At 50.5% G+C, this 25665-nt stretch overlaps 2 protein-coding genes across 4 annotated transcripts in view; both read right to left on the bottom strand.

Annotated features, from left to right (window-relative positions):
- The window catches only part of LOC116827228 (uncharacterized), a 423640-nt gene that overhangs the window by 49200 nt on the left and 348775 nt on the right, over window positions 1-25665 (bottom strand). The window lies entirely within an intron of this gene.
- Window positions 965-23989, bottom strand: LOC116827223 (zinc finger protein RFP-like). Its single transcript, XM_075071486.1, has 6 exons — window positions 23553-23989; window positions 16646-16741; window positions 14269-14499; window positions 10086-10108; window positions 8018-8133; window positions 965-1479 (listed from the first exon to the last, which is right to left on the bottom strand). Exons 1-6 carry the CDS (start codon window positions 23976-23978, stop codon window positions 971-973), a joined length of 1401 nt encoding a protein of 466 aa, XP_074927587.1. The 5' UTR covers window positions 23979-23989; the 3' UTR covers window positions 965-970.

Below are 25665 nucleotides of genomic sequence, written 5' to 3'. Positions count from 1 at the left end.
TGCAGTCTGTTTTGGACTTAACTATCCTGAGTAATTTTGTATCATCTGCAAACTTTGCCACCTCACTGTTTACTCCTTTTGCAGATCATTTATGAATATTGTCGAACAGCCGTGGTCCCAGACCAGTACAAGCCCCTTGGGGGACACCACTATTTACTTCTCTCCATTCTGAAAATGGACCATTTATTCCTACGCTTTATTTCCTATCTTTTAACTGGAATGCCTGGAAATACTTTCAGGACCATGTAACGATCCTTAATTTCATTTAATGACAAGCCTTTCATTATCTTAATCATCCTGCCTCTGTAAACAAACTCCCTGCCTTATGGGCAGAAGTTGCTAGCAGCACAGAACTCATCACATTCCACACTCAAGCTCTGACTTCTGGGTGCTGAGAACCACCCTCCTTTTTTTTTGCTTGAGTCTTGGAGCACCCACAACGTCGGTGCCTATGGTGCTGGGATCTTAAACCCCAGACCCAGAAGAAAGGGAGGATTTATACAATCAATATACACAAAAAAACCCTAACAACAAACAAACCCTTCCCTGTAAACGACGACGATTGTGTGAATAACAACAATGTAAGATCCACTGCATAAAAATAAAAAATAATCTTGTAAAATTCTATGTACAACGTTCATACTCTGTGGAGATTATTAATTCCCCCTGCCCAGCACAAAAGGTTTCCTCTCCAGTCCTCACCTTCTCCTTCCCTCCATCAGATCTCCCCATCTTGGTCTCTGACCCTGCTAAATGTTAGAGTCCTCCACGGACACAGAGAACAAGTGCTGAACAAGCAGGTCAACATCAGTTTCTGGTCTAACCTCATCACAATCTTCTTCCTGTTCTGATGAGGCAGAAGCCCGCTGTAGTCTCCAGGTTCATAAAGGTTGGGATGATAGGTCCTAGAGAAGCCCAGTTGTTGATGGGATTCTAGTGGGCTCTCTCTCGCCCCACCACCCGCCCTGTCTCAGGGACACAGTTGGAGTTGGGATTTCCAGACCCAGAGCCAAGGGCAGATTCTGTCCCCTGCAAAAGCAGCCGGTGGGAAAGTGAAGATCGGGGCCTCATTATCTGCATAGCAGAATGCCACCTGCCCTGCCTCGTAGTCCAGAGAAACCCGGATCCTCTTGAGGTTCCGGCTCAAGGAGAGAGGAACCTCAGGAGAGGTGAGAGCCCGGTACTGATCCAGACACCGCTCCACAGCCCAGATCCCCCCCTCAGGGTTAAAGTCGATCAGTCCCTTCCTCCTCAGTGATACTCTAGCCACCCCCACGGCCCAGCGCTCCCCACCTCCCACCTCCACATCCCAGCAATGTCTCCCTGAGGTGAACCCCTTACATCCCAGCACACAGGGAACAGGATCAAATCTCTCGGGATTGTCAGGCAGTTCCTGCCGGGTGTCTCCACATCGCACACATTTCTGATCCTCAGACAAGACGAGTCCGGGATAAACCGTGTCTGGATCCAGAGTCACATTCGCTGGGGAGAGAGAGAATCAGAGCGTTAGAGGCAGAGCTCAGCCCTGGGGGAGGCTGGGACCATCTCTCACACTCCCCAGCAGCCCTCTTCTGTCTGGGACATTCTCAGATTTTCTGCCTTTCTGTCCTGGCCCTAGAGTTCAAGCTGATGGGACGTGTCCTCATGCAGGTCTCCTCTTTGTGAGATTGTGAGGGATCAATCAACAGAGTCTTTTGTCCTCTGATGTTACACAATGGCCTGTCTGATGTCCATGGGCCTTCCTTTTGTGGGGCAGGAGATACCACCTCTTTTGGTAAACCAGTATTTCACGCTCGGTGTGACATGTCATTCCATATTCTCTATGAAAATATGCTTATGATATGAGAGAGACTTCATGCCAGATGGCTCATGTGAGACATTGTTGGGAAGGTTATGATTTACTGAAGGTGATTATCCGTTTGTATCCCTGTATCATTTCTGTATCTGGCGTTAGGAATATAGACTGTATCTGTATTTCAGTTATGCTACTCTGGGTGACGCCCACTGCCAACATTTCAGGTACAACAATGGAAAAGCCAGACAGGGCGGCTGGCCCATCAGCGAGGACAATGGACTGTGAAAAGCTTGGCCTTCCTGTGGATGCTCCATACTGCCCCTGACTCATGGATGCTGTAATCCTATGGAATCAGGTGGTCTTGTCACCTGATACAAAAACATTACCTGGGACTTCTTGTAACTTTCCACTGTAAGAGGGGAAGAAGGGGGTCAATCTAGGGAAACAAAAAACTCCCACCTTATGCAAATGCTATTTAAGGGTGGAGAGTGAGGTAATCCTGATGGTCAGTTTTCCCCTGCTACCTCATCCAAGATGACTGCTAGAAACAACTAAGACTGAACTGGGGGAAAGGCTGGAAGGGCATCTGGCCTGTGAAGAAGATGATCAGAACCACGTTTAGGGTGAAATCTAAGTGTTGTAGAACGCACAGCCAGGTTGGGGTGTCTGCCCCGATTCTTAACAGTCTGCCCTGAGGTTGGCACTCATGCTCTTGAGCTGTTCCACAGAGCCTGCCCTGGCATAGCAGGAGTTTGCCAGCCTGCTCGGGGTCTGCTAACTCCACATAAAATGCTGGAGGGTGGGGGTCTCCCACTGACTAGCTTCGGCAGCTCCCTAGCTAGGAGGGTGGTTTTCATGGATCCCATTTTCAGGCACGTCTCCTCATGCATAACCGAGACGCAAAGGTGACAGATGCCTCCCCATAATGGGGAGGGGGAGAGCACAAGCTAAAGGGGAGGACATGTGACTGACCCACATGTCTCACTCGCCCAGTGACCCCTCCCGTCCTGTGTCGAGCCTGGGACACAGTGCCCTCCCCGCCCCACATTATCTGCGGGGGGGGAGAGGGAGTACCTCTCTGTTCTTCTCTCCCTGCATCCCCCCCCCCCCCCCCAGCCCTCACCGGCACATTTGACCTCTCTTCTTGGCAGCTGGGCGGGGAGCGGGACAAAGCCGCCTTTCCAGCCAGGTGCGCTCAGGCAGAAGCAGCTCCATCCCGCTTCCCACCTGGCTGCCAGGGAGAGTGGCCCAACATGCGGGGGGAGGCACAGGTAGAGAAGAACAGAGCCCCCTCTCCCTCCCCGGCAGAAACAATCTGCAGGGAGACTTGACCCACCCCATGCCCTCCCTGTGCATCGCCTCTTCGCCTAACCCAGTTCCTAAGCGCCTCCAAGTCAGGCATTGCAAAGCTGAGCATGGCAACTGCCATGTCCCTGTGTGGGCCTCAGGGCCTTAAAACGAACAGCACAGCTGGGAAGTCCTGAATTGCCTCAGTGTTTCCCACTCAGACGTTGACCTGGCAGTGGAAGAGTTACAGGGCAATTCACATCGCTGCCACTGATGTCAAGAGAGGGAGAGAAACGGAGACTTCAGACTTTGTATTATTTCTGCAGCCCAGCCGCAGCAAGAGTCAGTCTGTCCAGCTGCCCCCTCCTCCGTCAGTGTCCGTCTGTCTGGGGTACAGCAGCCCCCCTGTCAATCACAGGCAGTGTGTGTTCAGCACTGGATCCCCCCGGGCAGGGAGAGGCGGTCAATGTGTGTCACAGCAGCTCCATTCTCACTTGCATGTGGTGCCTAGAGCGGGGTGAGCTGGGCCTCTGGGGGCTTGATCCCAGAAAGTTTTTCTGCACGTTAATTGAGAGTCCAGTTTACTCTTAAATTGAGTGGGGGGGGGGGCGGGAAATGCTGGGAAAACTCACCCTTTCTGTATAGTTTTTTCACACCCCTTGCTGGAGACAGTCCCCAGTCTCTCTTCAGGTCAGATGACAGTGTGTCTAGAGAGGGAAGAGACAGGAGAGATTTCATGCTGCCCTGTCTATGGCAAAATTTCTACTCCTTGATTTATTTGTGCTTTGATTCTGAAACAGACGAAATGGCGGAGATGTGGAACCAGGCAGAGTCTTGAAGACACGCTGGGAGAATTTCAAGCAAGGGCAAAGGATAATAAAAGAGAATCACAGATATTCTCTGCATGCTGCGCATGACTAGGGCCTCAATTCTCATTTATGCCTCTCTGGCAGTGTAGCAAGATGTTTATACCAGCTTTAAAGCCCCTTTACGCTGCCAGGGAGGTAAAGGTTTAAAGAACTGTTAACATAAACAAGAAGCAGGACCTATACCACTTGTCTTCTCCAAGGATTTCACATGAACCCTCTGTGCACACAGGATCTCATTTTCTAAGGCTCTGATCACCCACAGCCATAGATGCCAACTTCATGGGTGCTCTGAGGCTCAAGTACCCATGGAAAATAAAAACAGGCGGTGCTCAGCATCTGCCAGCCACACTGGTTCTGGCCCTGAGGTTGGCCGCCAATCAGCTGTTCGGCGGGCAGAAGGCACTCGGGGGAGGCGGCAGAGAGGAGGGAGTGGTGGGTTGTTGGGGGAGCCTGCAGAGTGGGGACAGAGCGACGGCAGGGCCTCAGGAAAGGGGGCAGAGCAGGACAGGAAGAGGCAGAATGAGGATGGGGCACAGGGGGTGGAGCACCTACTGCGAAAATTACATTTGAGATTCAGATCCATGAAGTTTCTTACCTCCAGGGAGCTGGAAGCATTTTAATATAGCCACAGGTTGACCAACCCCCTCCTGTGAGGTCTGCAGTTATGATCACCCTCCCACCTTTTGATGATGGGAGAAACTGAGGCAGGGAGCCATTACTTGTTTCGGCCATGATCGCACCATGAATCAATGGTAGAGCTGGAACAGAACCCCGCTCTCCTGACTCCCAGACCTTGCATTATTTGCTGGATTTTACTTTCTGTGACACATGGCCAGAAAGGGTTAAGCATCCTGCAGGATAAATGACCTCAATTTTTAGAGACATGTTAGAAAAGTATGTAAATGGTAATTAGGGCCATTTCACGTTAGATAGGCTAGAACTTTGAAATGTAAACCTGTATTGTTAGAGAATTAGAGGCGATACAGAGCCCTTGGCTACACTTGAGAGTTGCAGCGCTGGTGGTGGCTTTACAGCGCTGTAACTCACTCACCATCCACACTTGCAAGGCACATACAGCGCTGTATCTCCCTGGCTACAGTGCTGCTTGTACTCCACCTCGACGAGAGGAATAAAGAGAACAGTGCTGGGGTGCCAGTGTAAACAGTGATTAATCTTACTACACTGTAACTGACCTCCGGAACCTTCCCATAAACCTTTTAAGTAAAGATAACTCTTTCTTTTGTTGTGAACTCTGGGCTCTGGGACTTGCTTATCAAAAAACCAAACACAGCCCCTGGTTGCTGCGAGCGAGCAGAGGCAGGCAGGGGGCTCCCTTTGGAACACCCACAGCTAGTGTTTGCTTGAAGAGAGGGGGCTTGAGGAGAGAAGCAGTGCGGCGGGCGGGAGGGGAGGGTCCGTTTCGGAGCGGCAGCTTATCAGGTCTGTGAGGAATGTGATACAGTATGGCCAGAGGGCAGCATGAGAGTGTTAGCAGGGGGCCTTATTCCCTGCCAAGGGAGGAAGGTTTGCTTTAGATTAACTAGAGCACCTGACTCCAGTTAGAGCACCTGACTTCAGTCATGTGATAAAAACCCCTGCTTCAGTCAGACAGGGTGGGAGTTGAAGGAGGAAGGTTTGATTGGAGAGTTTTTGAGTTTGGAGGAGTGCTGCGGTGGATTGTGAAGTCCAGAAGAAACCCTAGGTAAGGGGCACCAGGCTTGTGTAGAAGGGAGGCAAGAAGCCCTTCACAAGCTGAAGGGTAGGAGAGGGAAGTAACCCAGGGGAAGGAACCGCTAGTTCAAGTGGTTCACCACAACCCTCAGGGCCCCTGGGTTGGGACCTGGAGTAGAGGGTGGGCCCAGGTCCCTCCCTCTCCACTCCCCTCCTCCAAGGCCACTAGTGGAGTAATTAAGAACTGGTTCAGAGGCAAGCAATAGCGCCCTGAACCTACCCCAGAGAAGAGAAAGCGCGAGACCCAGCAGAACAGTACCGGCAATTTGCCACAGGAAAAAAACAAACAGCTGCTATTTGCTTTCGGTGAGTGAGAGAGAGGTGGGGGAGAAGGTCAGAACTTTCAAGGCAGCTGCTGACACAGTGTCAGCTCCAAAAACCCACTCTTTCTCTCCCCCACGCTTCCTGTCACACTCCGCCCAACCATTTTGAAAAGCGCATTGCAGCCACTTGAACGCTGGGATAGCTGCCCACAATGCACCGCTCCCAATGCTGCTGCAGATACTGCAAATGTGGCCACAACAACGGGCTGTCAGTGTGGCCAGGCTGCAGCGCTTTCCCTACAGCTGTACGAACACAGGTTTAACTCCCAGTGCTGTACAGCTGCAAGTGTAGCCATACCCTAACTGTGTGTGTTTCCTTATGTCTTGTTAGGGGTTAACAATGTAACCAAACAGTCCTGTCTGTGCTGGATTCTGTTAATTCAGTGATCTAAAGGAGATCTGAATATTTAAATGAACTGCAACTATAGTTCTATTATTGTATTTGTCTCTCTTTGAAATGTACAGCAAATCACCTGCAAATGGTGGAAAACAGTCAATTGTCTTTTGTTAATCCCTGTAGCAAATTACCAGTGATGCTTAGGAAATAGGTCTACTTCAAAGTCTCCATGGTTGTCTGTTGTTCACCTAAAGACTCCTAGCTGTCAAGAGAAGGCCTGGAACTGTATAAAGGTCTCTTGGGTCCTGATCCTTTTTATCTCAGACCTGCTCGATGCTTTATGCAGGGGAAGCTTGAGTCATAAGGCTGAGATCTCCAGTCCCATCTAGATCACTCTGAACATGGACACTGGACTATCACCTATGGACTAATTCTGAAAGAGCTCTTTTCAGCTACAAACCTCATCATCACTACTATGAATCTGATCTCAGAACTGGACTCATGTCTGTATGCATCCTGATCTTTTAACCAATACACTCTCTCTTTTCTTTTTAAATAAATGTTAGTTTATTGGCTGTAAGCGTGTATTTGGGTAAGATCTGGAATATTCATTAAGCTGGGAGGTAATGTGTCTGATCCTTTGGGATTGGTGGAGCTTTCTTATATGATGAATAAGATTTTCAGTAATCCTCATCATATTTGACTTGAGTGTCTGTGTGGAGGCCTAAGGCTGGGTTGCTTTAAGGGAACTGTGTTTTGGCTTCTGGGTAACAAGTGAGGTATTATAGAATTGTTTTGAGGCTAGCTTGGTCATCTAAATACTGGAATGACCACAAGTTTTGGGGATTGTCTGCCCCATTCTTTGCAGTTTTCCCTAATTAAGTAAGCTCAGTGTGTGCCCCCTTAGGACCTCAGTCACAGTTTCCCTCTGTTATTAAATAGCAGTTTATTGGCTCCAGTCTCTATTTATTATGAGATCCCTGTGCAGATACAAAATTTGCATTCACATCCGATCGCAGACATGGTCCGCAGATATCTGCATTTGCAGCCACGTATATAAAGCTGATAGCTGCAGATTTTCAGGGCTCTGTTTATGACCAGGATTACGCCACAACTGAATCTGTCAGACAGGAGCATGTGATCCTGCTCTCTTCACCTGGATCCCATATTTCCATGGCTTCAGAGAAAGCTGTCTGTGGGGAGAATGAATCCCCTTCACATGGATTATTGACTTGGAATAAAAATGTATTTTGCCTTGGGAAAAAAACCCAGGTCAGGAACAGCAGAAACTTTCTAAAACCATGGCCCCGCCCCATGCTGTCCGTCTGTCCAAGGCCCTGCCCCTGTTCCGCCCCTTCTCCCCCAAGCCCCGCCCTCACACTGCTCCTTCTCCCTGAGACCCCACCCTTGTGTTGCCTCTTCCCCCGAGGCCCCACACCCGGCTCGCTCCTCTCCACCCTCTACCTGCCGTTGCTCGCCCTTACGGCCCGTAAAACATGGTGAGGCCGTGGCCTCTTGGCTCCCCCTCCATTCCAATGCCCCTAGCCCAGCCCCTTCTCCTAATTTAGTGCCTCAATTTAATTTATTTCTACTTTCCATCAGCATCTAACCTATGGAATAATTGACCAGAGCCCTTCGTCTCTCAGCGTCACTGACACATTTCGGTTTTCCCTACCTTTGAAGGTCCTCAAAGTCGCCTTTAGAGCAAGAGTTTGTTGAGAGTAAATACTGAGCCTTTTTTCCAGCACAGGAGAGATCCTCACCGGCACCTGGAACTTCCCTTTTTTGCACCTAGACCGCAACAGATTTTGTTAATGGTTGATCCTTGGATTTTCATATTTGACTCTGAATGTCGAACTAGCGAACGTTGCTGAACTAAGGAGGCTGGAGAATGAATTGTTTTGTACATCCCCGTGCTCAGATGCGGTACAGTCCAGGCAATGGTAGTGCAAGCTCCCCACACCAGTAGCCCATTAACTTGTTCAAGGGATAGGAAGGGAGTTCAATCCCCATGCCCGTCCACTCCTTGGCCTTCCTGCTCTGATAATCATTTTCAATATTCCTGATGAACTTTGCATTCTGGGTCACAGAGGCTGGACTGAGATCAACTCTTGTCTCCCTCATTCAGTGGTGCCCAAACTTTTTTTTCCTTTTGAACCTCTGCCTTACCAGTAGTGGAATCTGTCCCACCCCATCCCCACCCCCAATTCTGGCTCAGTGGCAGAGTTTGGGCTGAAGGCAGATCTGGCCTGGGGGCTGAGAGGGAATGAGGGCAGAGCTAGGCCCAGCATGGAGTGGAGTTGGGTGAGGTTCCTTCCTCGCTCCCACCCTGTGGGGCCTGGCCCCCAAAATTCCTCCACTCCCCCAGGGGAGCACACCCCACAGCTTGATGACCTAGTTTGTTCCTTGGGGTAGTCAATTATTTTTTGTCGTGGTCCAAAGTACTTGGTCAAGGTATAGTCAAGGTCCAGACTTCAGAGAAAATAATAAAAGAAATACCGTATATACTCGTTCATTAGCTTGTTCGTTTCTAAGCGGACCCTGCCCCCCACAAGATGGTTAGGTAAAAATAGCAAAAACCGTATGCCCTTTCATAAGCCAACCCTATATTTCAGGGGTTGGCAAACTTTGGCTCCTGGACCATTAGGGTAAGCCGCTGGCAGGCCTGGACATTTTGTTTACCTGAGGCTCCAGGCCTGCAGATGCTCCAGGTAAGCAAAATGACAATGTATTAGATATTCAATTTAATGATTCCATAGAGTTTAAAATCATCAAATTTTGGTGTAGACCTGTTTATAAGCCAACCCCTGATCTTTGATGTCACTTTTTTACCAAAAATATTTGGCTTATGAATGACTATATACAGTAATTACAATAATGATAAGAAGCAGTAAATGAAAAAGATTTCAGGATCCGTTCAGAAGTGTGAGGTGGTCTGGACTTGGCCTGCAGTCTGGCTATTGACTGCCCCTGCACACAAGTCTCTAAATAATCAACAGGTCATAAAGACTTCTGCTCACTCCTGACCTGGGCATGACAGAACCAGAGTCCTAGAGGTGAAAAGTCCATATTCCATCCCCAGAGCCCTGGGACATCTCCCCCGGCCTTGGAATTCAGGTGATTAAAAAAAATATCTATATTCATTTAGTTTTATAGGAAACACCCTCCCCCCCCCCCCCCCCCCCCCCCGCCCCGTTTGTATTAAACAGAGGGAGATTCTGACCCCGTTTGTCACCCTGCCCTGCTTTACTTTTTGTCCTGGGATTATTTTTTTTAACATCTTATCCAAGCCCCTAAGCAGCACAGAGAAGTGCATGGGTGGTGGCTATCGAAGGTCAGGGGAGGCTAAGCCTCCCCTACCCCCTGCCGTGGCCCCACCCATGCTCTGCCCCAAGGCCCCGCTCTCCCTCCCCCTTTCCCTGAAGCCGGTGGGGACTCAGCTCCTGCCAGCAGCCTGGAGTTCTGGGCTCGGGCTGTCGGCCAGAGTAAGGGTGGCTTGGGGCAGTGCTCGGGCCAGACAGTGGCCTGGGACAGCTCAGCCTGGCCTGGGGGTCGGGTCAGCCAGTGTAGGTGGGGCGGGCCAGCTGGGGCTCCTTTGGTTGCAGCGAGGGGTGCTCGAAGCTCTGGTGGGTGGGGGAGGGGCCTTGGGTGCTAGGGGTGGGGCTGAGGGCTAGTCTCCCTGAAGGGGGTCATTCACCTGCCACCCATGCAGAGATGTGAATGGAAAGAGAGGAGCCACGTACCTGCTCAAGGTGCTTCTGGCGTCCTATGGGGGGAGAGAGAGAGAGAGAGAGAGAGAAGGAAGCTCAGTCGCGCACACCACACACGGGGGCTCCCTCCTGCTCTGGCCAGATTTTCCTAACTGGCCACTGTGTATCTCCTGCAATTATCTGGTCACGTTCTATTGCCTGGAATTGGGACGTGCGTGTGTAAATAGCACATGGAAACCAACGAGCTACAGCCTGGATCCACAAACAGACCGAGGTGCTGCAGTGCTTAACTTTTGGGCACCAAGAAAACCACTAGAGCGACGGGATCCACAAAGAACATAAGAGAACATGAGAACGGCCAGGCTGGGCCAGACCAAAGGTCCATCTCGCCCAGTGTCCTGTCTCCCAACAGTGGTCACTGCCGGCTGCCCGACTTAGGTGCCTAGGCTCCCCATGCCATGCATGAAGAGAGACTGGCGTCCGGCTGCACAAAGCCTCAGACAGCCATTGGGAAAAGTTGACGAGTGGAGTGTGCCCTAAGCGCTGCCCCTTTCACAGAGTTTGTCACCTTACTAACAGGAGGCTGGATCTCTGTGGAAGACAGGAGGAAACAGGGGTGGCTCCCATATAACTTTTAGCTCAGTTGTTAGCGCGCTCACCCAGGAGGTGGGAGACCTACTTTCAGTTCCCCCTGTGCCAAGAAAGGGTACAAACAGGGGGTCCCCTACCTCGCAGGAGAGGGCTCTAACCACTGGGCTCTTTCACAGTTTTTTTGGCAGTCTCTCCTGTTGAACTGTGGATAAATACTTAAAAGAGGCAGAGAGACTGAATTTGGGGTCCCTAACTTTGCAGCTGGCGACGCTAACCACAAGGCTAGTGAGTCAGTTTTAATCCCTCGGTTGCTGGCGCAATGGCTATTTAGGAGAGTGCGCGCAAACAGTACTTGCAAATCAACGAGCTAAAGCAATAACTACCCCACCGAGACGTGCAAGTGCTGTCTGTGTGCGGCTGATTCACAGGGTTGGGCTTGGGTGGTGGGTGAATCCCCTTTGGGGTGGCTAGCCCCCTGGCCCCACCCTTTCTGCTCAAGGCCCCACCCCTGCCTGCTGGAGCTGTGAGTGCTCCCCCTCCCCAATGGCTGGAGCACCAAGCCTCATTCACAGCCAGAGGAGCCCTGACTGGCCTGAACTGCCCCAGGCCACTGGTCTGACCCCCAAGCCCGACCCTTCAAGCCCTGAGCCGCCGGCTGGCCTGAGAACCAGCCCAAGCTGCCTCTGGCTGCCCCAACCTCTGGCTATCAGCTTGTGCCCCTAACCTGGAGGTGAGCCCTGCTGGCTTCAGGAGAGAGGTGAAGTGAGGGCAGGGCCTTTGGGTGGAGCGTAGGTAGGGCCACAGCCTGGGTTAAAGGAGGCTTAGACTCCCCTGGACTTCAATATCCACCACCCATGAGGTGGGCACACATAGACGGTTGCAGGCACTACATGGAAGCTGGTGAGGCCCATTTCAAAACTGGACATAAAAGGGAATTTTTTTCTTTCAGTCTTCCAGTGGGGAGAACAATTGTGCAGCTAAGACACTAGACGATGATTCAGGAATCCTACGTTCAGTTCCCAGCTCCATCTGCGTGAACGCCAGCGACACACTGAATCTCTCTTGCCATTTGTAGACTTGAAGATCTTTAGGACTGAAACAGTCCCTCTGAGCTCGTCTATATTCAAAGTTGCACCAGTTTAAAGTAAGGGGTATTTTTAAGCTTATTTGACTGAACCAGCGCAAATGTGTGTGTAGACACTCTCACTTCAGTTTAAACTAAGCCTGTATTCGTTGAGCCTGTGCTGATTCTTTGCCAAATTAGGTGAAATCGATATGCGCAGGGTGTCAATTGAAACACTAGCGTTTACAGTGTGCTCTGGGGCAGGTTTAACTACCCATATTGAAAGGTAAACCAGGGTAACTTTGAACGCAGACAAGGCCTGATGCACCCTGGGTCCCTGCTCTCAGTTGTGTCATCTACAACCAACTGTGCTGCAAATTAAAATAATAATAATAATGATTTAACATTTGTGTTGAATTTGCTGAGCAGGAAGTTACCCATCAATCTGCTCCCCGCTGAGGGTCTCCATCCTCTAGCCAATGCGGGATGCGGCAGAAACTCTCTCCCCCCAGGGAGTAACTTCACTCTGAGCCAGGAGCTGATGGTAGCAAGGACGCTGGCTGTAGGGGGTGTGTTGAGGGACCTCACAGGGTGAGCAGGGAGCTGAGGAAAAGAGCAGGTTGCAGCAGGAGCCACAGGTCTGCGTACCAAGCAGGTGGTGACAGGTCCCACCGGACGTTGCAGCTGGATTCAGGTGCACGTAGATCTTGTGGGGGAGCAGCAGAGCTTGGGTGAGGGCCCTACCGCCAGAGGGATAAGCACAGAGGGGCCCTGTCGGGACCTCCCTGGAACTCAGAACCAGCTGCTAGATGATGCTCCCGAAGGGACAGGGAGCCTGCAGATATCTTCTACAGGCAAAGTGCTGTGTGTGTGCTGGGGCGCAGTCTGGGTATCGGTCAGTGTGCTCTGATGGGGGCTGGCTCCATGGGAAGGAGCTAGCGTCCTTGTGAAGGACAATGATATACAGAGGGGAACCCTGTAGCCCAGCTGTCACCACAAAGGAAACAGCTTGTAATCAGAAGCTGTGCAGGAAGCACTGGAAAGGCTCCAGAGGTGAGAGACAGAGGTGATCAAAGGGATGGAAGGCAAACCATATGAGCAAAGGCTGAAGGTCATAGGTGCTGACTCCGTGGGTGCTCCAGGAAAAAAGTTTGAGATGCCCAGCACCCACCGGCAGCCAGCTCTCCCCCTCCCACCCCAGCACCTCCTGCCCACTGGTGGCCCTGCCAATCAACTCCTCTTCCACTCGCTGCGATCAGCTGTTCCGCAGTGTGCAGGAGGAGCTGTTAGGGAGAGGCAGGAACAGGGATGGGGCGGGCTTGGGAGAGGGGGTGGAAAGAGGCGGGGCAGGGGCACAGCAGGTGTGGGAAGTGGTGAGGTGGGGCCTTGGGAGATGAGGTGGAGTAGGGGTGGGGTATGGGTTGAGCACCCCCAGGGAAAATTGGAAGCTGGTGCTTGTTTAGTTTGGAAAAGAGAAGATTAAGGGGGGACATGATAGCGGTCTTCAAATACTTGAAAGGCTGCCATTAAAAAGATGCAGAAAAGTTGCTCTCTCCTGCCACAGAGGGCAGGACAAGAGGCGATGGGATCAAACTATAGCCCAACAGATTTAGGACAAACTTGCTAACTGTAAGAACAATAGCACAATGGAACAGACGTCAAGGGAGGTCGTGGAAACACCTTCTCAGGTGGTTTTCCAAAGGAGGCTGGACAGCCCTCTGCCTTGGGTGGCTTAGACCCAACAAATCCTGCATCTTGTCAGGGGGTTAGACTGGATGACCCTTGTGGTCCCTTCTCACCCTATGGGTCTGTGATTCTATGAATGCAGAGGGGCCCCAGTGACCCACACAATGGACTGATCCTGGCCAGGGAACCTTCTTGCCTTTCATAGAGGACTGGACAGGAGAGAACCATGGCCCCACCATTTTTTACCAGCCGTAAGGGCTATCGATGGGGTGGGGGTGGGGCGGAAAGGAGTGGGGGCGGTGGTCTCGGGGGGAGAGGGGCGGGGCCTTCAGGAAAGGATAGATGCAAGGGCAGGGTCTTGGGGGATGGGGCAGGGCCACATTTCAGGTGCCGGTACCCCCCCCCACTTTTAGACAGCTTCCATCGCCCCTCCCTGGAAATGCAACTGCTTCAGCTGCCGCCCCCAGGGTATTTGCAACTTTCTCTTTCCTCCCAGCGCTAATCCCCACAGCTGAAATGCTGATAGAGCCTGTGGTAGAGTCACAGTCCCGCTGGTGAGCTGCTGTGTATCAGTTACCAGAGCCCTGAGCAGTCAGCGATTACAAGGCTAAAGGACTAATTGTGGCTTTGCCGTTCTCTAGGGAATTAGCTGAGGGCAGAGATGTAGGGGCTGAGCTGTGCTCTGAGGCATTCTGTCTGCACACAGCAGACGTAGTCAGAGCCTCATAGACAGCTGGGGTGGTGAGCTGTACGTTGGTGATGCCCCATCACCTGCCTGGGGCAGGGAATGGGTTTTGTTCTAGACCCCCTGAATTGACTAAGCAGGAGTCATCCCCTCCCTGGCAGGGATCTGAAGTGTCTCTATCTCAGCCTCACCTGCAGGAATTCCCTCGCTGGCCGCTGCCCCTTCCCCTCCATCTCGCCGATCAGCTCGCTGAGACGGGAAATCTCTTTGTCAAGTTTGGTGACAGTCTCATTCTGCCATCTCACAATCTCCTGCTCCAGCTCTCCCAGCCGGGCCAGCAGGAGTCGCTCTTGTTCCTCCAGGAACTGGTGCAGCTGTTCAAATTCAGACACAACCTTCTGCCTCTCGGCTTCTTTTTTGTCCTTTAGTCAAGAGACACAAATAGAGGAAAGGAAGAGCAGGGACAAGGAGAGAAACATGAGACATTTCATCGAGCCTTGGTTATGCAAGGGGAGTACTCCCCCATGAACTCTGCAATTCAGCATTTCATGAGACATTCCTTGTGGATGCAAAATAATTTTTTTCTAGAACTCCCTCATGAGGCCTAATTTCAGTTAACAGTGTGCAATGTCTGGCAATGCTTGGATATCACCAACTTCTGACAACCCAGATCTAAGAGCCGCACTCAGAACCACACAGGAACGAATGGCTGGGGAGAGAGAACTGGGGAACACACACAAAACTGCACAGCAGCAAAATGTAAGTGAGGAAATCGTGCTATCCTGGCAACAGTCACTGAATAGCACCACATACACACAAAGTGTTAAATAGAAACACAGCTGCACCCACAGGGAGTGGCAGACATACACACAAATATGTACACATTTTCAGACGTGGTAATACAAGGTGAGATGGAAATGGAGCTGTTCTGTAAAAAATTGTGACTGTTTAGTGTATGAATATATTGCTGAAGTTTCATGGGGAGCTGAAAGGGGGAAAAATCTAGCAGGAAGGAAATAGAGTGGTTCTAAATAAGCCACTTCTCTGCAAACATGTTAGTGTTCTTTAGAGACAATGATAGCGCGCACACACACACACACACACACACACACACACACACACACGCAATCAAAAGGGGAGTTCTTTGGGGAAACCAGACTGAAGCACATCTACACCAGCGGCTCTCAGCCTTTCCAGATGACTGTCCCCCTTTCAGGTGGCTGATTTGTGTTGTGCACCCTCAAGTTCCACCTCACTTAAAACCGACTCGCTTACAAAATCAGACATAACAATACAAAAGTGTCACAGCCACACCACTACTGAAAAATTGCTGACTTTCTCGTTTTTACCATATAATTATAAAAAAAGTCAATTGGAATATAAATATTGGACTCACATTTCAGTTTATAGTCTATAGAGCAGTATAAACAAGTCATTGTCTGTCTGAAATTTTAGTTTGTACTGACTGTGCTAGTGATTTTTATGTTGCCTGTTGTAAAACTAGGCAAATATCTAGAGAAGTTGATGTACCCCCGGAAGACCTCTGAGTACCCCCAGGGTTACATGTACCCCTGGTTCAGAACCACTGATCTGGAGGAGTCATTGTCAGCTCTGGTGGACTCAGGTGGTGGGACAGCATAGCTACCGTGAGTACAGTCCTGTGTGAGACCCTAGGTTGGTTCTCGGGCAAGGAATCCATGCCACTGTGAGTACACTGCTATTTTTAGCACACTAGCTCAACCAAAGCTAGCGTGTATACGTCCACCCGAGCTGGAAGTTATGCCTCCAGGTGTACGCTGAGACGCAGCTGTCACAGGATCAGTGCTATGCCCCAGCTTTTCAACAGTCTTTGGTTGGAGGAACACCTTAGATGTGCCAGACCCCTCAAGGGGTCTCATTCTTCCTTCAGGATGGGCCATGGGGCCTCACCACCTCCTTAAACTGAGATCCCAGGCTCCAGCCCTCCTGGTAGAGACTTGTCCACTCTTCAGGGACCCCAACATTTGCAGTGACACCCCAAACCACGTAGGGTTTATTAGTGGCCTAGGACACAGCATGGGACATACGGGTTAAAGCACAGTCCATTCTGGGGCAAGGCACCAGCCAAGCTGTAGCGAGCTCCATCCCCATGTACTGCTTCCTTCTCTGACTTCCAGCCTTCGTCAGTTCTCAGGTGACTGAGCCTCAATGGCCCCCCCACTTTTACTCAGGTTCTGGCACTTCTGTGGGAGCCCCCAAACTGGCCAGGGCCCCTAGGCACGGGCCCATTAATCCGCCACTGCCTGGAGGGAAGAACTACAGGTGCCGGAACACAGCTGGGCCTACAGCGTGAGAATGGTCGATACCCAGGGTGATGTAGCCTAGGGCCTGATCTATGAGTGGAAAAATTACAGAATTCCACGTCACGACAGGGAAAGGCGCAAGGCGTGAGCTCAGGGACACCAGAAAGGGGACAGAGCTGCTGTTAGCTCTGCAACCGTGACCCAGAAGAGTCACAGAGAAACATACCCCCATGCTCACGATGTTACAGAGAAATGAACCTGCTGGGTATTGACTATGGGCAGTTACCTGGTACTCCTTCATTTTCCTCTCTTCGGTCTCCTTAAAACCCAGAAGCTCGTCTCGTTCTTTCTTCAGAGTCTTCAGTTGGGTCAAATTTTGTTTCTGAGTGGAGAAAAATGCTGCATGTGATTTGTGTGATGGGCTGGGACTTGTTTCTACCACAAAAAAAATACATATCCGGCATGGAGAGAATCTAGTCTTTGATTAAACTCTTTCTAAACTGTTGCCATTGGCAGGAGGACGTGATGCCAATTCCCTGAAAACCCACTGGCCAGACAGAGGTGCTGGGTGGGAGGAGATTTGTCTCCAGTAATTCCCCTGGATCCCCTCCCTAGGCAGTAATATTGACAGCGATCATTCCAGGCTGCCCAATGCACAGCAGCAAGGGGCCCTGGACCTAGCGCTGCCCTGGCTCTGAGCGATCAGGCTAGTTTGGTCCCAGAAACGAGTGGTTCCTTTATTGGAATTGAAGTGATTACCATAGACTAATGGGGGAATCCCCTGGCATCAGGGGGAATCCTTTATGGCAGTGGACCAGCAGAATGACCATTCACCAGCTCCCTCAAAGCCTCCTTCATAGGGGCCCAGTGGGAAGGCAGGGTTGTGGCTGAAGCATGCTGCTTGTTGCCTACTCTCAGCTGCTACAATCACCCAGAGAACAGAGGGTGTCAGAGCAGCCCCTGGGGCTGGGGGTCCAGACAGGACCCTGGAAGAGCAGATACTACCAGGATTGGAAAGGTGTCACGCAGCCACCTCTGTCCCCACTCTCTGATCCTGCGCTGAACTCAGCTGTGCTGGGTGTGATGCTAGCAGACCAGGTGCCAGCTCATTCCAAACCAATTCACTTGTGTATTAGTATAGAGCAAAGCGATAGTTAAACGTATAAGAATGTAGCTGGTGTTTAAACTTCATGAGAACTAATGGGACGTTACTTGCATTGTTTTCACGTATCTGTATCCAGTTATAATGGAGCAGCGAACATTTACATTGTGTATACCCCTGTAACTAAATAACCCGTGAAATGAGGAAGAAGCTGCGTGGAATGCAAATGACTGACTTTATCAGCAAACTGCTACTTTCAAAGCAAGTGGGCGTTGTGTGTGAGGATCAGAGGTCAAAGACTCAAAATGCGTTCCTCACTTTCCGTCATCAAAGGAAGAGACCACGTGGGTGGGTCGTGACCCTGTCAGCTTGTTTTCTGGGAGAGAAAGCTGGAAGTACGGATTCACGCAAGGATCTGCACTGTTTGGAGTCTAACTGGGTGGAATAACTGAACGAGAAGACGAAGATCCCCACAGTTATTCTGGGTAGCCCTTAGAAATTTTTGGGAAACTGGCAGATGACTACATCTCTGCTACCATTTGGAATTATAGACTGTGACTCACCTGTACATATAGTTTACCTGCTTTAACATCTCAATCATTCTTATTTTCTTTTCTTAGCTAATAAACCTTTAGTTAGTTTACTATAGAATCGGCTGCCAGTGTTGTCTTTGGTGAAGGATCTAGAGTACCAGTTGATCTGGAGTAAGTGACTGGTATCTTGGGACTGGAAGCAACCTGAATATGGTGTGATTTTTGGTGTAAATGACCTTTTATCATGAATTCCAGTTTGGGTGGAAAGATAGACTGGAGAGCCTAAGGGGCCTGTCTGTGACTCCATGGTAAGACTGGTGGAGTGATCCAGGAGTTCATTTTCATTATTCTCTTGGTGAAATCTAATTATAGAACTCACCATCAGTATGGGGTGTCTGCCCGGTTTTCTGCCCATCTGCCCTGAGGTCGGCACTCACAGTCCAAAGCCATTCCAGACAACATGACACCAGGAGGGAGAGTAAATGACTTTGGTCAATTTAATGCAAAGTGGGTCCAGCTGCTGCAGAGCATGCTTCAAACAGAGAGAGCAGATGGGAGGTGCTGCTCTCAGTTCGCTTTCTATCTCCTCTATATTTCTTTATAGACTGTGAATCCTTTAGAGTGGGACACTCTGCATGTGTAAATTCTGAGCACAGATATGACATAAAAATAGCAGAGGACTACCTCTGCTGTAGCGAAGGTTAAGAACGCCTTTCTGTTTAAAGGGTGCTTATTATAAGCCTTGTAAAATCTGCCCAGTTGCTCGGATTGCATTGAAATTCGTTGTGCTTCATGAGGCTGTGTGGTCGAGCTAGTGAGCTAAAGTTGGGGTCATTGGACCAAGGAGTTTCTAAGATACAGACCCTTGAAGAAAACAGCTTTTCAGCATCTACCGAATAACCCTTTGGAGGCAGTAAAATTGAAAAGTGGGCATTGTGAACCCATGACCCCTGCTCCCAATCCTGTTATTTCTTAGTTGTCCCCCGCACTCAGTTGCACCCTGAGTCCAATGGCTCCTCCTGTAAGGTTGGGGGAGGGGCCTTTAGATACAGGACTTCAATGAGGCCCCTTCTCCGAGGCCACCCCAATACCACCCTTTCCCCAAGGCCCCGCCTCTGTGCTGCCGCTTCTCACCAAGCCCCCACCCCTGTACTGTCCCTTCTCCTGAGGCCCTGCTTCGGTGCCGCCTCTTCCTCCCACTTTTAAAGGGGGGGGGCATGGCCCTCTGGCCCCCCCTGTTCCGGCATCCCTGGTTAAGTATTATCATCATTATCAGTCCACAGCTGTGTCACAAGTGCAAACTGACATGATAATTACAACTGCCTAAAGGACCCTGCCGCCTACCCACAACATTGCTCTCTTTGGTCAAAAACTTGGAAAGTTACCCCATAAAACCTCCCTCAAGGCAGAGTTCAGGTTGTCCGGAGGCACAGAGTGTCCTTCCAGAACACTAAGTCCAGCCGAATGCAAATATCTGCAAACCAGAAATACCGACTTCCAGTACGGGCCTAGGCAACTTTAGCTATGTCCTCTCTGAATGCTGCCCCATGTGCCAATACCCAGGGGAGGTGTGTAATGCAGGTTGGGGCACAAAGCATTTCCGGTCTTGGGGCTGCAGCGGGGGAGAGCGAGTGGGGACGGGGCCTTAGGGGGGAAGAGGCGGAATGGAGACGGAACGGGGATGGGGCCTGTGGTAAGCGTCTGTCCCAAATCTGGACCTTAGCGTACAAAATCTGGGTGCTTACTGTGAACCTCCCCAAGCTTATACCCAGCTTGGATTCTATTTCACTCGCCACCAGATAGTATTAGAAGGCATGACTATCAGCCTGGGGTCCCCAAATGACCATTGGGGACCACCCCTCTCTAGCCTCCCCAGAAACTTTCCCCTGGAGGATCCCCAATGACCAGAAGTATGAGTCGTAACCGGCAAAGAATGATCTCCTCCCTTACATCCCTCTCTTCCGTGTTCCGCTCTGAGCAAGCTGAGGGATTGCAGGAATATCTTTAATTCACAATACCAAGAACTTGTCCGTTCTCCAAAGAGACAAGCCTTAAGGCACCAGGGAACAGGCTGTATTCTCTTCCTTTCTTTCCCCGTAACTTTCCCTGCCCATGGACATAGGAAACGTACACAGAGAGCATGGGCTTTTTCCCTCCCCCCCTGCCTGTCATCACATGTACAGAGTCACGGCACGAAATTTTCTCCCCTTGGCCTCACTAGGAAAGAAAACTCCATAAGTTTTAAAAGAAAATTATATATAAAAAAGAAAACTACTTACATATACTACCTCTGCATAAGAACTCAATACGGGATATGGCTTATAGAGAAATAGGAATAAAACAGCCTGACTTTTAAAAGATAGCCCAATTAAACCAGTCCAGCAATCAGCACCCTGTAAAATACAAAATCAAGCACATCACAGCCGATTACTTTGTTCCTTGTAATCACCACTTGATAGTAGAATATTTGAAAGAAGATGGAGTTAGAAGAAAAGCTTGTTTACTCACAGCCGAGGAAAACAAAAAGACCCAGAACAAAGCCAAAAACCTCCAGAGGTTCCCACCCTTACTTTTGAAAATCCGGTTTCCTGATTGGTCCTCTGGTCAGGTGTTTGGTTCCCTTTGTAAACCCTTTACAGGCAAAAGAAAATTAACCTTTACCTATCTACTTATGACAGGGCCACGGGGGAAAGGGAGGAATGGAGATTGAATGGGGGCAGGGCCACAGAGGAAGGGGCGTAGCAGGACTGGCGCCGTGAGCAAAATGGGGTCAGGGCCGGGGGCAAGCGATGGAACAGGGGAGGGGCTCCAGGCTCAACGCTCCAGCCAGGGATGAGAGCTCCGTTGTGGTCCCAGCCGAAGCTGAGAGCTCAACCCCACCTGGGGTCGAGCTCTCAGCCTCGCTCCTCCAGTGGCCCTGACCGAGCTCTCAGCACCCCCCACCTCACCCCAGCCAGGGCCACAAGGAGTGTGATGCTCTGTACCTCGGGGGAACACCCTGCACCCCCATGTTCATCCTTATAATAGGATTGGGTGGGATCCAATGCAAAGTTTGTCATGTTGGGTGTCTTCGGAAGGCTCATGATGCACTGAGCATTGTTGTTATAGTGATGTTATAGCAATGGTTACAGTAACGTTATTGGTTGTAATTTCATGTATATAGTTATGAGGCTGAAAATATGTCCCCATGGCTTAAAACAAGCCCAGGCAAAATTCTCCAGGAGCAGAGGGGCAGTTCACACCTCATCAGGGCATGTATGGGACAAACCCAGCTCAGCCTCACAGGAACAAAAGACACTGGCCTAGGCAACAACAAAGGATCTGTTGCACTCTCAAGTGAGTCACTCCCCTTCCCTTGGCCAGTCAGTGACTATCATGAGGTAATGCTCACCTGACTCTGAAGGCGGGGGAGGGGAGAGCCAAGAGGGAAGAAAGAACATGCTAAAAAGGAGAGATGTTTGCCAAACTCTCTCTCTTCCATCTCCATCTACAGACACCACCACCAAGCGCCTGAAGCACTGATCAAAGGGGAGAACCTGGCTGACTGGCAACCTGCCATCCTGTGGTGAGAAGCAACTAAGTTTGTAAGTGGACTGAAAGTGTTAAATTAGCTTAGAATGTGTTTTGTTTTTATTTCATTTGACCAAATCTGACTTGCTGTGCTTTGACTTATAATCACTTAAAATCTATCTTTGTAGTTAATAATTTTTTTCTTTATGCTACCTGAAGCAGTGCATTGGGTTTGAAGCATGTCAGAGACTCCCCTTGGGATAACAAGCCTGGTACATATCAATTTCTTTGTTAAATTGCCGAATTCATATAAGCTTGCAGCATCCAACAGGCATAACTGGCAACTGCAAGATGGAGGTTCCTAGGGTTGTGTCTGGGCCCAGAGATATTGGCTAGTGTCATTTGGTTGCACAATCCAAGCAGCGGCTGGCGAAAAGTGCTCACTCACGTAGATGGGAGCAGCTTACATGCCAGAGGCTGTGCGTGAACAACCTGGGAATGGGGGTTCTCACAGCAGAGCAGGGTAAGACTGGATTGGAGTGACCTAACAGATCACCAGTCCAGATAAGCTCAGCCAGAAGAGGTGGGGTAGGGGGCAGCCTCCCAAAGGAGAAGCTTCACCCAGTACCACACACTCACACACTGCCTGTGCAACGTACTGAACAAAGAATATCTTTATCTGCCCTCTATTCAAACACGTAGCCTACTCCAAAGACTAGTTGTACAGCTCTCTGCACCCTCACGCACATGATCATCCAACACTCAACTTTCACTTACCCTTCATTCAGACCACAGGCATCTCCCACTTCACTGCTGACAATCTTCATGGCTAGAAGACGCCCGTGCCCCACTACTGACAGAGAGCCCCACTATCCTCTCCCACAAGAGTCATAGGTTCAGCAGGCCCCCACCACTCAGGACTTCGCAGTAGCCAGGCCATATCTGCTTGGGCGTGTGGGTGACCCCCTGTGCTTCTTCACTTCTGCCAGACACAAAGTTCTTTGGTAGGGTGCTGGGGTGCTGTGGGTGGTAGTTAATGCTCTGTTAAAAAAAATCGATTGGGCAGGACTGTTGTCTCAGGCTCTCTGCAGATTCAGGCAAATGTTGCTGCATGGGTCAAACTTGGGGAATAGTTTCAAGATTTCTTCATAACGTATGCACTGACTCTATGGGTGCTCTGGGGTTGGAGCACCCACATAAAAAAAATAGTGGGTGCTCAGCACTCACTGGTACGTCCTGCCAATCAGCTCCTCCCACCCTCCACCAGGGCCTCCTGCCCGCTGAGGATCAGCTATTCAGCCATGAGCAGAAAGCGCTCAGGAGAGGGGGAGGAACAGAGCAGAAAGCGGCAGGATGAGGACAGAGCAGGGGCAGAAAGAGGCAGGGTGGGGGTGGGGCCTTGCGCCAAGCAGGAGTCAACCTCCACCCCAGGGAAATCAGGAAGTCAATGTCTCTGCTTCATAATCATAAGGGCTAGAATTTGTGGTGGTTTCCCATTTTGAAGCTTTTCCTCTGCAAACAGGAGGACTAGCCACTTCCTTTATTTTATTAATTTTAAAAGGACCAAGGAGGTTCTGGTGCAAATCAGCTGACTCCAGGAGCTGGGACTCTAGAGAGGTATCTTTAATGTCTCTGCCTTAACACAGCACTGTAAATGCTGCATGCAGCAGAGTGAGGGTTGCATCCTGAATGTGAATGCCTGCTGGCAGTGCCCGGGGCTGTCAAGGGTGTGAAGGGAGAACAGCTTGTTCTCTCCATTCCTGGCCTGCCAGCTGCACGGCCACATCTTGCTTCAACCCCCTTGGTGGAGAAAGTACCCCACATTGAGCTCCAGTGCCCTAATGAACAGAGCCGGGTTGATTGGCTGGGACAGCATCAATGGCCAGGACTCCCTGCAACTGACAGAAGAGAGGGGCCTGCAGGGGAGAGATTTTGTCAGAGCTGGAGATATGGAGGTCTGGGGGTGGGAAATCTGGGAAACTAGGGGACTTGGTGGCTCTGAGAGGAAAGTCCATATCGAATTAACCAAGATCCAGTTCATTTCCTACCTTATATTTCCAGGCAGCCACTTCAAGGAGAAGCACCGGGTGAGACTTGTGCTCTGCGGATCTCTCGCAAACCACACACACGGCTTCCTTGTCCTTCTCACAGAACAGGTTGAGTTTCTCCTTGTGTCTCTCACACACATTCTCTTTTCCCACTTTGTCTGCTTTTAAACCCTCTTCTTGGAGTTTTTCTATTATGTGCGCCAGGTTCCGGTTGGGCCGGAGATTCCCTGTCCGGATCCGAGCTCTGTAGACGGAGCAGCACAAAGGCCCGTAGTCTCCCGTTGTCCATTCTTCACAGTACCGAGTGATGCAGCCCCGGCAGAAGTTGTGCCCACAGTCTACGCTCACCGGCTTTGTGAAATACTCCAGGCAAATGGGACATATGGGCTCCTCTGGGATTTCCTCTTCAGGAGTCCCCGAGGCCATGGCTGCTGGGATCTCTGCCTTCTGCTATTGACTCTGGGAGGAGCAGCAAGGTAAAAGATAAGAAAAGGAGGAGGTGGAGACAATATGGAGTAAGGAGGAAGAGGAAGAATGGGAGGGGAGGAAGCTGGAAGGAACACAGGAAATGAAAGGGTGGGTGATGAATATTGAGGGGTAAAATCCCAAAAACCCTCAAGCTAAATCAAACAAGGACACTCTTAATCTAAAATGAGCGAGTCACAGACATGGACACTGGAGTATCTACAAAGTGGTTCTCAAACTTCATTGCACTGTAATCCCCTTCTGACAACAAAAGTTACTGCATGACCCAGAAGTGGGGAGCGAAGCCAAAGCCCAGGGATTCAGCCCTGGGCAGGGGGATCTGCAACTTGAGCCCCACTGCCCAGAATTGAAGCCCTTGGGCTTGGGCTTCAGCCCCAGGTGGTGGGGCTTGGGGTTGGGCTTTGACCCCGGCCCCCAGCAAGTCTAACACCAGCCTTGGCAACCCCATTAAAACTGGGTCACAACCCATTTTGAGATCCCCATCTACATTCTGAGAACTGCTGGAATGGGATGAATTAAAAAACAAACAAACAAGGTAGTGCCTTGATTCGCTGCATCTCACTGAACAGCTAACCCGCCCCGGGACTGCCAGCGCTACACTCACTTCCAGCATTAAGAGCTTGTGGATCAGCGGCAAGGTGTATTATGGTTGCACTTCCTTGATTTGGATTAGGGCAGATAAATGTGTTCTCTTATCTGCATCGTGACCATGAAATTCGGTAAATAATTAAATCGGGAGCAACCTTTAGACTGAAGGGCGATTGTAGGTTTGAAATGTTATGACTCTACCATGTCAATGTATAGCTCAGCCCACGGAGACTGCAGATAAGATTCAGAAAGAGGCTCAAAGTTTTAATTTTTTTTATAACATTCAGTACAGAGGAGGGGAAAATTACTTTCCCCCTATTTCTTCCCCCTTGGACCAAGACTGAGTTAGGAACTACTATATGGTTCTGCTTTGCTTGAGGGGAAATGTGAGCCATGGGCCCTAGATTTACATTTGTCTGGAGTGCCAGGTGTCCAGTTTTCGACTGGAAAGTCCTGTTGAAAGGGAACCTGTACAGTATCTGGTCAAATGTACCTGGCAGCGGAGCCAGGGTGGAATCACGTCGGAGGTCCTGGAGGACACGGCAAGTCCCAATCTATAGGGGAGCATACTGTCTGCAGTCCGGGTGGGGTAGGAGTAGGATGCAATGGCTCTTGCAAGAGGAGGGAACCCTGCTCCCTAAGATGGATGCAGAGGGAACACCAAGGCTGGGCAACCAGCCCCAGGGAAAGGAATAGCAGAGGGCACAGAGTGAAGAGACCCCTCTTCACCCAGCTGGAAGCACAGAGGATGCAGCCCCCAGTGGAGAACCCCAAAGAACAGGGTGAAGGGCGGGGTCTAGCTGGAGACCCAGCATCCCAGGAGGAAGGGAAAAGGGAGATCCATGGGATTGGTGTGTGGAGGGAAGAGGGGAGTAACAGAGAAGGGGACTGTCATGGGGCGTGGCTCCTCCCCTGCCTTCTTCCCCGTGGTAACTGCACCAAACCCAGTGGTTGTGCCTTCACCGTAGCCTTCCCTCCACCATTTCTACAGCACCATCAACAGCACTTTGAGGTCTTCCTCTTCGAGGCTATTGTGTTA

This window comes from Chelonoidis abingdonii, chromosome 12, assembly GCF_003597395.2.
Source record: "Chelonoidis abingdonii isolate Lonesome George chromosome 12, CheloAbing_2.0, whole genome shotgun sequence".
Classification (NCBI taxonomy): Eukaryota; Metazoa; Chordata; order Testudines; family Testudinidae; genus Chelonoidis; species Chelonoidis abingdonii.
Note: the sequence above shows the minus strand (reverse complement) of the source record. Positions and strands in the feature narration are given on the sequence as shown.

Excerpts from the sequence above, each read along its gene's own strand:
- LOC116827223 (XM_075071486.1), bottom strand. The coding sequence starts at position 23,978 with ATGGCCTCGGGGACTCCTGAAGAGGAAATCCCAGAGGAGCCCATATGT. Across the intron at positions 14,500-16,645 it reads GGAAAATGAAGGAGTACCAG|GACAAAAAAGAAGCCGAGAG; the intron begins GTAACTGCCCAT and ends TCTTGACTAAAG. Across the intron at positions 8,134-10,085 it reads GCCAGAAGCACCTTGAGCAG|GTGCAAAAAAGGGAAGTTCC; the intron begins GTACGTGGCTCC and ends GTTGCGGTCTAG.